At 42.8% G+C, this 13,664-nt stretch overlaps 2 protein-coding genes across 4 annotated transcripts in view; both read left to right on the forward strand.

Annotated features, from left to right (window-relative positions):
* The window catches only part of LOC140076818 (G-protein coupled receptor 4-like), a 39,989-nt gene extending 37,992 nt beyond the window's left edge, over positions 1 to 1,997 (forward strand). The window contains exon 3 of the mRNA XM_072123554.1: positions 530 to 1,997. Within this exon, the coding sequence (XP_071979655.1) occupies positions 530 to 1,600 (1,071 nt within the window). The 3' untranslated portion in view covers positions 1,601 to 1,997. The remainder of the gene's footprint in view (positions 1 to 529) is intronic.
* LOC140076819 (G-protein coupled receptor 4-like) overlaps positions 1 to 13,664 on the forward strand; it is a 52,201-nt gene that overhangs the window by 37,025 nt on the left and 1,512 nt on the right. The window contains exon 1 of one of the 3 annotated variants that reach the window (XM_072123557.1): positions 11,649 to 11,700. The exons of the other annotated variants lie outside the window; for them this stretch is intronic. The gene's annotated coding sequence lies outside the window, so the exon portion shown is untranslated. Of the gene's footprint in view, positions 1 to 11,648; positions 11,701 to 13,664 lie in introns of those variants that run through there. 3 annotated transcript variants of the gene reach the window in all.

Genomic DNA, 13,664 nt, shown 5'->3' on the forward strand with positions numbered 1-13,664 from the left:
CTTCTCATCCAGACTCTTCAATAAAGTCATTGTAGAGACTGTCTGGAGTTATCAGCCGGGAGGATTAGACGATCACAATGGACTCTTGTTAGTGTTTGCTTGGGAAATAGCAGGGAACCCTTTATTGCAGATCTTCCGGAATCTCTAAATATAGGGAAAGGATTATTTTCCTCTTAGTGCAAGATAAATATGACATTGCTGGATCAGCGTTCTTGTATTGAGGAATAATCAGCAGTGAACGGATGTATTAAAGGTTCTATCCAAAAGTAAGATCCAGAATCTTAAACTGGTGCATTTACTGTGTCGGTCCGTAATGGTCTCCTAGATTGGGTGCCAGGAGCAGGGTGATGGGTGACTGGTCACTTTTGTGCTTTGTAACTTGTGTGCTCTTGTTGGATGGAAGGTGGCAATGTGAATTCTACAGTCTGTATGTGTCTGTATGTATACATATAATAGAAATACCATCTGTGTGCAAAGACAATGGGGTTTACATGGGACTGCTCTGATCTTGTATGCCATTATTCACCAGGATCTGCAGCACCACAGGCCTTGCTGTGTGACGATGTGTAACGAGACTGTATCGTGCCCGTTCCCAGACAAATATGAAGCTATCCTGTTCCCCATCATCTACAGCAGTGTCTTTATCGTGGGACTACTGGGTAACCTCACGGCTATCGGAGTCATTGTCCAGCTCATCAAGAGGAAGAACATTTTGGGAGTCTACCTGGCCAACCTTTGTGCCTCCGACCTCATGTACATCTTCACCCTCCCAGTCTGGATTGTCTACACTGCCAAGGAGGATTGGGTTTTTGGGACACTATCCTGTAAGGTAGTGGGCTTCTTCTTCAATTCCAATCTGTACACCACCATCGCCTTCCTCAGCTGTATAGCCACGGACCGCTTTATCGCCACCGTTTTTCCAATACGCTCCAGAATTATCCGGAGCATGAAGAAAGCATTGATCACTTGTGTGGTGTTGTGGCTTGTAATCCTTGGATCCCACTCTTATTTCTTGAGTCGGAACGATCTGTTTACATCATCCCAAAATGTGGAACTTTGCTACGAGAAGTATCCCATGGAGCAGTGGATGGCGCACCTCAATTACTTCAGAATCTTCGTGGTGTTCCTTATCCCCCTCATTCTTCTTGTGTTCTCCTACTGCTCCATCATCCGTGCTATCCATCATACCTCTAGCCTAGATAAGGAGCAAAAATGGAGAATCACTGGCCTCATCCTGTCCATGACCACCATCTTTGTCATCTGCTACCTCCCCTACCATGTGGTCCTTTTTATCCGTTCATTCGTCAGTGACTTTAACTACTGCAACTGCGAGATTGAAAAGCGGGTCAGGCCAGCCTATCGGATCTCCTTCGCCCTCACGAGCCTCAGTAGCGCTCTGGACCCTTTTATTAATATCTTTGTTAGTGAAGGGGTAAAACGAGATTTGATGGAAGAAGTCCGAGCCATCTGGTATTGTTTGATCTATCGAGGAGGAACCAAGAAAGTCGAGAGAAGACTTGACTTTGTGTGTAACGAAGCTGCAAAAAATGGGGACGGTCTCTTATGCACGCATGAAACCAAAGTACAGACTCGACTCTAGATCAAGAAAATTTCATTTTGGTTTGGACTCAACCTATTGGCAAATGGATAATATAGAACTTTAAAACCATTATCAAGACAAACTGGAAGATCTGGATCTTCTTCCTTCAGTCCTTCTGTTAATGATCTGGAATGGAGAACTTCAGAGGGAGACCAGAGACTGTAATGGACAAGTTACATGGCTAGGTGTCCCCTCTTCCATAATAACAGGTCGGGGACCATGGATGAGACGGATCTGTGATCTCAGTGTTTTATTTTGTATTATTCTGTAGCATTTATTAGTATTATATCAGTATTCGGATACGTTCACATGCGCATCGGAAGCTTTGTTAGGAGCCTCTGTGACCAATTTCAGAAAGTGGCTGTAAAAATTTTGCATGTTATGCCCTATTCAAAGTATAAGGGGTAGAGACCCCCCCCCCCCCCCAACGATCAGTTTATTGTTGACCGCTGCGACCTCCAGTAATTACAATAATGAACTGAACCAATTAGGGGAGCAGAAGGTTCCGTTCTCACTAATAGGGTGATCTTGCATCCTGCCGCTCCATTTACTACTATGGGAGTGTTGAAGCGCTCTGGTATCCCTGGATAAGATATAGCCAAGCGCTGTGCTCAGCAATTTCCTACACTCCCATACTATTGAATGGAGTGGCAGGACTCGTGTTCAATGTGCCACTCCATGAATTAGTGATAACCCCCTTAAACAATCCAGACCAAAGGTCTACATTTTCATGATGGAACTAAAGCCCCTATGCAGATGTGAACATAACCTTACAGGTTTCTTTACCTCTGGGTTCGATTTTGTATCAAATGTTCAAATGTATTGATCTGTATCAGATCTAAGATTAGTAAAAAGTGCAAAAAAATGCCATGTACAGGCCAATTTAAAGAAGTATAGAAATGGGATGGAATTTATCATACAATAAAAGCCACGCCTACCCCTGTCCCACCAGATAAACCTCTCGATGCATCCGGTGGCCGACTTGGTGTAGCTATGCGGCAAAGCCTTTTTTGAAAGTACGCAGTCACGTGGCAGGACCGCCCTGTGCCCGCCCACTCCACCGGCGGCCGCGCCCCTCTATACCTTATATAGTCGCAAATATAATCACAATTTGCAAAACTTGCATAGAAGCGCTGATAAATCTGAGTGTGAAGCGGCTGCTGAAAGGGGAACATTATATTCTAATGCAGAGATAATAAAAGTTCTTGTATATTATAGGGTGAGCGGCCAATGCTGGTCTATATATATATATATATCCGTCGCGTCTTTGAGGTTTTACCTTTTTTGCTGCAGTGTTTTTTCTTACTTTTTATACTAAAATAAGCTACTGTAAACCAATTGGTATTCTTTATAGTAATTTCAGGGAATTGTGGGTTTGACTCGGAAGGATTCTTGGAGTTGGGCCATCGGACATCTCCTACTGATGGCTTTTTATAGATCCTATAGGTCTGGGAAAACCCTATTAAAGGACATCTACCACCAAGATCAATTACATGCAGCTCTGAGCCCCCTCCTGCAGGATCCAGTGTTCTTTTGAGCTTCTTATGTTTTTATAAAAAAGGCTTTAAGAATCATGCAAATGAGCCTAAGGGGCTCTGGGCTCAATTAATAGTTATGCAAGCCAGAGCCCCTCAGGTTCATTTACATAATTTATTGTACTAAAACAAGGGCATAAAAAGCTAAAAGGCTCAAACCTACCATAGGGTGGACAGACCAGTATGTCCATGCCAGAGGGGGCGCACACCAGTATGTCAGTGTGCTTGGTTTACGATTCTTGATCCTGGTAGTAGATTTCTTTTAATCTTCTTCATAGTCTATGCCGTTCCAGGTTAATCCAATTCGATTGCAAATTAATAATTCTGCTATACCAGGCACAGGCCAAGGGCAAAAGTGTTGCTGTTTCTGGAAGGCGGGAACCATGTTTACCTACATTCATACATCCCCTTTAACCCCTTCCCGACATTTGACGTAATAGTACTGCATGGCGGGAGGTGCGTTCCCGCAAAATGCAGTATTATTACGTCAAGCTTCTGGCGCCGGCTCCTGAACGGAGCCGGCGCCAGAAGCTGCGGGTGTCGGCTATATATTATAGCCGACACCTGCCTCTAACACCCGCGATCGGAGATTTCTCCGATCGCGGGTGTTAACCCCTAACACGCCGCGGTCGCGCTGACCGCGGCGTGTCAGAGGCATTTAAATGTTATCTGATGGGAATCGGACCCCCCCGCGGCGCTTACCGGGGGGGTCCGCTGCTCCGATCGCAGCCCCGGGACTGCCGGTGCCCGGGGCTGCGAGATCTTCATCCGGAAGCCGGGTCCTGCCTTCTGGCAGGACCCGGCTGTAAGACACTGGGCATGCGCAGCATGCTCAGTGTCTTACATTACACAGTGCAATACATCTGTATTGCACTGTGTAACCTGTAAAATAGCTTGAACAAGTGATCAGAAGATCACTTGTTCAAGCTTAGATGTCATTAACTGTAAAAAAAGGAAAAATAAATAAATAAAGGTTTTTTAAAATAAAAATAAATAATAAAAGAAAGTGAAAGTCCCCCCAAACACCACATTTCCCTTTACACATGTAATAAAGTATAAAATACACTAAATCACAAAAAAAACCCACTTATTTGGTATCGCCGCGTCCGTAACAATCTGTACAATAAATCCTAATCATAATTGGACCCTCTAGGTGAACGTGGTAAAAAAAAAAACCCAAAAACTTGCCAAAAATTAAAACTTTTTATCAAAATGCTTTACAAAAAATGTTCTAAAAAGTGATCCGAAAAAGTTACAAGCGCCAAAATGATACCACTGAAAAGAACAACTTGTCACGCAAAAAATAAGCTCACAACCAGCTCCGTCAACCAAAAAATACTATAGTTATGCCGCTATAAAGATGGCAATACTAAAACAAATGCAATTTTTTCTATTCTAGTTTTCCTTCAATAAAATTGGACAAATAAAAATAAAACTATATAAATGAGGTATCACCGTAATCGTAGTGATCCGTAGAATAAAAATAATATATTATTGTTATGCTACAGCGAACACCCCCCCCAAAAAATGCTAAAAATCCAAAACAAGAATTGATGATTTTATTTTCCTCCACACGAAAAAAGTTAATAAAATTGCTTCGATAAGCTAAACACCCTCTAAAATAAAGTTTTTTTTACAGTGCATCGCGTCTCGCAAAAAATAAGCCCTTATTTGTCTAAATTGTTTAAAAAATAAAGATTGTATAGCCTATTCCCAACGCGCGTTGTAATAGAACGGTGCGGCGGGTAGTGACTTGCCAACACCGGTCAGACACAGTGATCGGGGTAAGACGGCGGCTGTTCCTGACAGCCATCCATCCTGCCCCATGGACCAGAAGGGTTACGTCCCCCCCACACACCCCCAGTTTATTATCGCTGCTACTGGCTCATCAATTCAGACGAGCCGATAGCAGCGAATTTACTTATGACGTCAGTAATACCGATCACCATGTCTGTAGACACGGTGATCGGGGCAGGGTGGCGGCTGTTCCTGACAGCCACCAATTTTGCCTTGTGGTTCAGAGGGGTTTTGTTGCCCCCCTCTGTCCATGTTTGCCGCTATTGGCTGGTCGATTTGGTCCAGCTAAAAGCAGCAATATTCGTCACAATGGGCATCGCTAGAGTGAATAAGAGCAACACTTGGCGATAATTTCCCTACGAAAAACGAAGATATGGTACAAAAGCGCTGGCCGTGTACATTGTACAGATTACGCTGTACAACTCTTACGAGCTGTTCCAATATGCAGGTCCTGCCGTATCATTTCTCCGTTTTCAAGAGGAAGATATTAGGAAACTAATATTGGGACAAGAAGGACGGGGCTCCTGTACCTCTGGTTTAGATGTATTTTGTCAGGGCAGCATTTTCACGGTAAATTCTGCTGCTTCTAAAGGAAGGACTCAGAAAAGAGTTTGTTCCAAAAGAGGAGTTAGGATGGATACTATATACTAAGGATGGACACTATATACTAAGGATGGACACTATATACTAAGGATGGACACTATATACTACTAAGAGACCTGCGACAACTCCAAGTGTGACAAAAGTTTAGATGGTCCCCTGGTCTATTCTACCTCCTTATACGCAACACATTCACAATTCACGCCCAACCTGTTGTGAATTCAGTAAAATGAATAATTTAACAACTGGAAGGTCACGTTGCTCCCTATACCCCTCCATTATTTCATAAGGGGCGCCACATAACGGGCACTGAACGTTCCAGAAATAATTGCAATTTCCATCTTGGACTCCATCGCACATCGTATTTGGAAACCACCTGTATGTTCAAATGCTCATTTCACGACGTGTATTACACTACACCACATATTACACCTTGCTATATTCCCCAAGGGGTGTACATTCAACAATTAGGGTCACTTTTCGGGTTTTCCTCCGCTTTGGTACCACTACGGCTCTCCAAATGTATCCTGACACATGTGAAGGATTTCTTGCAAATTTGGCCTCTAAAAGACAAACACCCCTCTTTTCCTCTACTGTGCGACCATAAAGCATTTTATATGCACATGTGGGGTACTTCTACACTCGGGAGAAATAGTTTTACACCTTTTCCGGGGTTATTTAATATATTATCCCTTGTGGCTTACAGAAATTAGGAGTAAAGTGACATTTATAGGAAAATTTTCACCTTTTTAATGTTTAGGGCCTAATTGGATCATTCACCTGTAGGGTCAAATACATATATTACACATTGCAAAATTCTCTAAGGGGTGTGTGTTCAAAAATTAGGGTCACTTTTCGGATTCTTATCTGTTTTATACCACTAGGGTTCTCCAAATGCATGTCAAACATTTCTGTCAAATTTGGCTTCTAAAAGGCAAACATCCCCCTTCCCTTTTACTGTGCGCCCATACAACATTTTATATACACATGTGAGGTACTTCTACACTCGAGAGAAATAGGTTTACACATTTTGGGGGGTTATTACATTTTTTTTATCCCTTGTGGCTATAAAAAATTAGGGGTACAATGACCTTTATAAGAAAATGTTCACCTTTGTCCTATTTAAGCCAAAATTAAATCAAACACCTATATGGACAAATACTCATATTACACCTTACTAAATTCTCTAAGGGGTGTGCTTTCCAAAATGGTGACACTTGTTGGGTTTCCTCTCTGTTTTGGTACCGCTACGGCTCTCTAAATGCATCCTGACACATGTAAAGGATGTTTGTCAAATTTGGCTTCTAAAAGGCCAACGCCCCTCTTTCCCTTCTGAGCTTCACTGCGTACCCATACAACATTTTATTTGCATGTGTGGGGCAATTTTATACTCGGGAGAAATGCTAGTACACATTTTTTGGGGTTGTTTCATCTTTAATGCCTTATGGGATACAAAAATTAGCCGTAAAAGTGACTTTTTTGGGAAAATGTTCATCTTTTTCCTTTTAGGGACCTAATTGAAGCAAACACCTGTAGGGGTAAATACACATATTACACCTAGCTAAATTCTCCAAAGGGTGCACTTTCCAAAATGGTGACATTTGTTGGGGTTCCCCTCTGTTTTGGTACCACTAGGGCTCTCCAAATGCATCCTGACACATGTAATGGATGATTGTCAAATCTGGCTTCTAAAAGGCCAAAGCCCCTCCTTCCCTTCTGAGCCCTACTGTGTACCCATACAACACTTTATATGCAAAAGTGGTGCAGTTCTGTGCTTAGGAGAAATAGTTTTACACATTTATGGGAGTTGTTTCATCTTTTATCCCTTGTGGCTTACAAAAATTTGGGGTAAAAGTGACTTTTTTGAGAACATTTTCACCTTTTTTCCCTTTTGGGGCCTAATTGAATCAAACACCTGTTTGGGCAAATACACAAATTACACGTTGCTAAACTCTCCAAGGGGTGTACTTTCCAGAATGGTGTCTCTTGTTGGGGCTTTCCTCTGTTTTGGTACCATTATGGCTCTCCAAATGCATCCTGTCACATGAAAACTTTTCATCCATATTTGCCCTGCAAAAACGAAACAACGCTCTTTCCATTCCAAGTGCCCCCATGTGCCCGTACAGCAGGGTACAGTGACAAAATGGGCATTGGCATGCTCAGGAGGAATTGCCCTAAACATGGTAAAATGCATTTTCCTTTTTAACCCATTGTGAAGGTGCAAATTTTAGTGTTCAATGAATCTATTGTAAGATAAAATTACATTTCTGTAATTTCACTTTCATTTATCTTTCACCCTCATGAAACGCTCAAAGGGTTAACAAAATTCCCAAAGGTTGTTATGAATATTTTGAGGGGTGTAGTTTCTAAAATGGTGTCATTTGTGGGGGTTTTCTATCATGTAGGCCTTATAAAGTCACTTCTAACTAAACTAACCCTCCAAAAGTAGGTTTTGATGATTTTCGTGAAAATCTGAAAAATTGCACCTAAAGTTATAAGCCTCCTAACATCCTAAAAAAAGGAAAAGATGTTTGAAAAATGATGCCAAGTTAAAGCAGACATATGGAAAATGTTAGTTATCAAGTTATTTTAGTGATATGACCAACTTTCCAAAAAGTAGAAAATTTTGAATTTTGAAAACATTGTTTTTTTCAAAATTTTTGGCAAATTTCCATTTATTTCATAAATAAATACTAAACATATTGATTAAATTTCTCTACCAACATGAAGTACAATGTGTCACGAAAAAACAATCTCAAAATCAACTGGATATGTTAAAGCGTTCCAAAGTTATAACCACTTAAATAGACACATGTCAGATTTTAAAAAATGGGCCGTGTCAGGAAGGTGAAAAGTGGCTTCAGCGTTAAGGGGTTAAGGAGTCAGTGAGTGTGAAAATGGTTGATAACCGAAAACTAAAATGAACTTGAATATGAAGTGTTTATATCTGTGAATATGTATTTTCAATCCCTAATAAGACTTCACGTAGAACCTCCACACGGAAAGTGAGACATTGGCTGCATGTAGGGACCTGCACGGCGCAGCCTCCGGATTTTCTATGATCGTTTGGTAAAGAATTAGAATAAATGTTCAATTCTGTTATTTTGTTCACACTGACATCACATGACCAGGGATATAACGAGCCGTGCACCTGTGTGACATCACATGACCAGGGATATAATGAGCCGCGCACCTGTGTGACATCACATGACCAGGGATATAACGAGCCGTGCACCTGTGTGACATCACATGACCAGGGATATAACGAGCCGTGCACCTGTGTGACATCACATGACCAGGGATATAATGAGCCATGCACCTGTGTGACATCACATGACCAGGGATATAACGAGCCGTGCACCTGTGTGACATCACATGACCCGGGATATAACGAGCCGTGCACCTGTGTGACATCACATGACCAGGGATATAACAAGCCGTGCGCATGTGTGACATCACATGACCAGGGATATAACGAGCCGTGCGCATGTGTGACATCACATGACCAGGGATATAACGAGCCGTGCACCTGTGTGACATCACATGACCCGGGATATAACGAGCCGTGCACCTGTGTGACATCACATGACCAGGGATATAACAAGCCGTGCGCATGTGTGACATCACATGACCAGGGATATAACGAGCCGCGCACCTGTGTGACATCACATGACCAGGGATATAACGAGCCGTGCACCTGTGTGACATCACATGACCAGGGATATAACGAGCCGTGCACCTGTGTGACATCACATGACCAGGGATATAATGAGCCATGCACCTGTGTGACATCACATGACCAGGGATATAACGAGCCGTGCACCTGTGTGACATCACATGACCCGGGATATAACGAGCCGTGCACCTGTGTGACATCACATGACCAGGGATATAACAAGCCGTGCGCATGTGTGACATCACATGACCAGGGATATAACGAGCCGTGCACCTGTGTGACATCACATGACCCGGGATATAACGAGCCGTGCACCTGTGTGACATCACATGACCCGGGATATAACGAGCCGTGCACCTGTGTGACATCACATGACCAGGGATATAACGAGCTGTGCACCTGTGTGACATCACATGACCCGGGATATAACCAGCCGTGCACCTGTGTGACATCACATGACCAGGGATATAACGAGCCGTGCACCTGTGTGACATCACATGACCAGGGATATAATGAGCCGTGCACCTGTGTGACATCACATGACCAGGGATATAACGAGCCGTGCACCTGTGTGAGGTCACATGACCGGGGATATAAGGAGCCGTGCAGCTGTGTGACATCACATCACCGGGGATATAACGAGCCATGCACCTGTGTGACATCACATGACCTTGGGTATAAAGAGTTGTGCGCCTCAATGACTTTTACATAACTAGGGACAGATTTCTGTCCACTGGTAGTAAACACATAGAAGCTTTCTACAAAATGACAGCAAGCAGAGATCTAGAAAACCATGAGGAATCGGTGCATAAAGTATATTGTCAAATTGTATAACTTTTCATTACACTTAACTATTTGCTGAAAGTGGACAACCCCTTTAAATCTCGTGTTATCCCTTTAAAACCGAGCAGTATTTGGGAGGAAAAAAAACCTAATGAAATGATATTTGTCCATGTAAGTTTACAACGTGTGTGTTCAGTAAATTTATCCTACTGTCACATTAATAGGGACAGAGATCACAAAATAAAGACATTTCTTTCTTTTATGTCTATTTTTGTTATTTCTTTTTAAAAAACAATCTCCAAGATCATTTCTCCCCCTGACGGTCAGATTATACTTCACGTTCTACACATTCTACCCACGACAGGAGGGTGACTGCTGTGCCAGATAAATGATATCATGGATCTAAATCGCTTTCATTCGCCCCCAGTGAGTTATATTTGGGGAGTTTTAATACAGGCAGTCCCCGGGTTACATACAAGATAGGTTTCCGGAGGTTTGTTCTTAAGTTGAATTTGTATGTAACTCAAAACTGTATATTTTATCATTGTAGATCCAGACAAAAAATTTTTTTGCCCCAGTGACAATTGGAGTTTAAACATTTTTTGCTGTAATGGGACCAAGGATTATTAACGGGGTTGTCCGAGTTCTGGAAAAAAAAACTAAAGGTGTCCGGGAGAGGGCTGCCTACTTACCTTCCGGTGCCCTCTAGTATCCAGCGCTGCTGTCGCTCCGGTCCGGGCGCCATGTAAACAAACATGGCCGCCGGAGCAGCACTGGACTCGGCTTCCGGCCGGGTACGCCTATCCGTCCCTATTCACAGCATTGTGTATGGGGGCCGGAAGGTTGTCGGGTCCGGCCGGAAGCTGAGTCCTGCGAAGTAGGCAGCCCTCTCCCGGACACCTTTAGTTTTTTTTTCCAGAACTCGGACAACCCCTTTAATAATCTTTGGGCCCATTACAGCAAAAAATATAGGATATAGTAACATCCAGAGAGGTCACCAGAGGTCACGGGGAGCAGAGGGGTCTGTCTGTAACTAGGGGTAGTCTGTAAGTTGGGTGTCCTTAAGTAGGGGACCGCCTGTACATTGAGATTTTCAGCATAGACACTGATTCTGTTGTCCTCAACCATCACCGACAACCAATCTGCACTGAGCTTTCATTTCATATACTGTTCTGGGGAATTGTTAGCTGTGCTGTGATTGGTTGCTATGGACAATTATAAACCTCGACAACCATGTTTATTTTCTGTGGTTTTAAGACTTTTCCTGTATAACATATTACAATTTGGGTAAATTATGGAAAAATCATAGGATTTTTAGACATAGGAACAAGTAAAATTGTTCCAATCGCAGAATTTCCAAGGCATTTGTTTTAGATGAGATAAATATGGCCGCAGCGCGCTGATCCACCCCACCAATCGGATGTTCGTCCCATATCCTGTAGCTGGGGATAACAACAATACTTGGTACAACCCCTGCGAGGGCCTATTCACATTACACACCAGTCCATCTTGATTTATGACAAACCCGTCTCTCATTGCGCACCGATTTATAGGTTTCTACAGAAATGGCATTTTTCCACACAAAACCTGACAGAAAACTGACAGAATTTTGATGCTAAATAATCAGTATTTACTAATGAAACAGACTTTCTGCCATTTTAACGTAAATCCAGCCCTGGCGAATGTCCACAAACACGTCCGGTACCATGGTAAAAAGTCTCATCTGCAATAAATGGGGGCTAAAAATATAATCTGCACAATATATAACAGGCTTTTAAGGTCATCTGCCACCAGGATGAAGGACTGTATGCAAATGAGCCTGGGGGGCTCCAGGCTCCATAGGTGGTTATGGGGCCTGGAGCCCCTCAGGCTCATTTGCATGCAGTCCTTCATCCTAGTGGTACATGTCATTTAAGCCAAGGGAGATCTGCAGCGATAAGGTTAAAATCTGGTACAAAGTTTGGGCACAAACAGTAGACATTTTTTTTAATGGTTATTGTGTATGTGAGACTTTTATGTGGTGTTTATTTGACATATTAACTCTAATATTTGGGGCAAAAACTTGTCACATTCTTCATGTTCACAGTTGTCTGAAGGCTCCTCCATAAGGCTTCCTCACCGCCCGGTGACCATGGACAGTAGCCCTATATGGGGCCGTTATATGTGCGCCTGGCCCACATTCTGTCATTTGTGTATAAGTGTGGGTGCAAATGTCCAAAAGTTACGTTTATTGAAAAAGTTCAGTATTGATAATTCTTGTCCGTAGGGTGTTTGGAAAGATCTTCTGTGACCTTCTGCCCTGAGATGGTTCTCAAGGTGTAGCTTTCACCTAGAAAGACCCATTCGTTCTCCCGGCAGCTCCTTGGGCTGAGGATGGACCTGCTACAGCTCTGGTCACATTGCTCTCTGCACACACCTGTGGACACATTGTTCGGTTTTACACATCTGTGGTTTTCCCATCCGTATATTCTAGGAAATTAAAGGGGTTTTCCAATTATCCTGGATACACTTCCTCCTTTTGCATCTCATTCCCACAGGACGACCGGTTCACTGGTGGATGGTGCAGCTGTAGTCGTCAATCATTGTCTTCAGTGGTCGCACCACCCCAGGACCCTTTTACAGTTTGCATTACTGGTGGTCACACATGCTCAGTAGCTCATTCCGACCACCAGGATCTAGTTCATGGATTGTTGGGTGAATTCTGTTTTTTTTTCTTTACTACTCTTGAAAATTGGGATAGGGTTACACTAGTTGGATGTTCCAATAGGGAATACGAAGAGCGGCAGAGGGGGTGTCATAATAATTAGTTGAATAAAAATGTGGTTTTTTGTTTTTAAATATCTCTTGCACAGTTCCTATAGAAGATCCTTCCCCTATTCTATAGGGCACACATGTACCTATAGGATCTGATATACAGCCCTGCCTATTGCATACAGGTCCGCATAGCGGATGAGGTCATTGATGCGATTACATAACATTCTCGGCTTCTTCATGGCCGCTGATTCACAAATAGAAATGTGTTTCTTTTCGCATCTAACACGTTTTTTCTGAGCGATACGTCCTGTAAGTACAGCTCATTGACTCGCCATTGATCTGGAGACAGATGCTCCACGTAAACCAAACACAGACCCCACGTGTAGAGTCACTTAATCAGTCCACGTCTCATAGACTTTACAGCTTCGTCCTCAGGATCTGGTCACGTTAATGAGTTAATAATTTGGATGAGATGACTTAATAATGAGACAAGTCAAAAATCAACACAAGGTTTTTTCAGGCTAAAAATATCAATAAGGATTAGTGATCGATATCAGATTGTCGGGGTCTGATTCAGCAGATCTGTGTGGGTGCAGGATGTTTGACCACCACCTGTCTGATATAAAGGACTTATACAGGGGCGTTACTTGAGGGGGTGCAGACGTTGCGATTGCACCCGGGCCCAAAAGGTTTAGGGGGCCCTTATGTTGTCATTTTCCCATATGAGAAGACTATTACTATAAACCCTACATTATAGTCGGGGGCCTGGCACAGACATTGCACTGGGGCCCATCAGCTTCTAGTTATGCTACTGGACTTGTACATAGAGCGTGTCCTTTATCAATATTGTAAGCAAAGAAAACCCATTTAAGACAAAAAAGGGATCAAAGTGTAAAAACTAGAAAAATGTCGTTTAATA

The sequence above is a fragment of the Engystomops pustulosus genome, chromosome 9, assembly GCF_040894005.1.
Source record: "Engystomops pustulosus chromosome 9, aEngPut4.maternal, whole genome shotgun sequence".
Taxonomy (NCBI): Eukaryota; Metazoa; Chordata; class Amphibia; order Anura; family Leptodactylidae; genus Engystomops; species Engystomops pustulosus.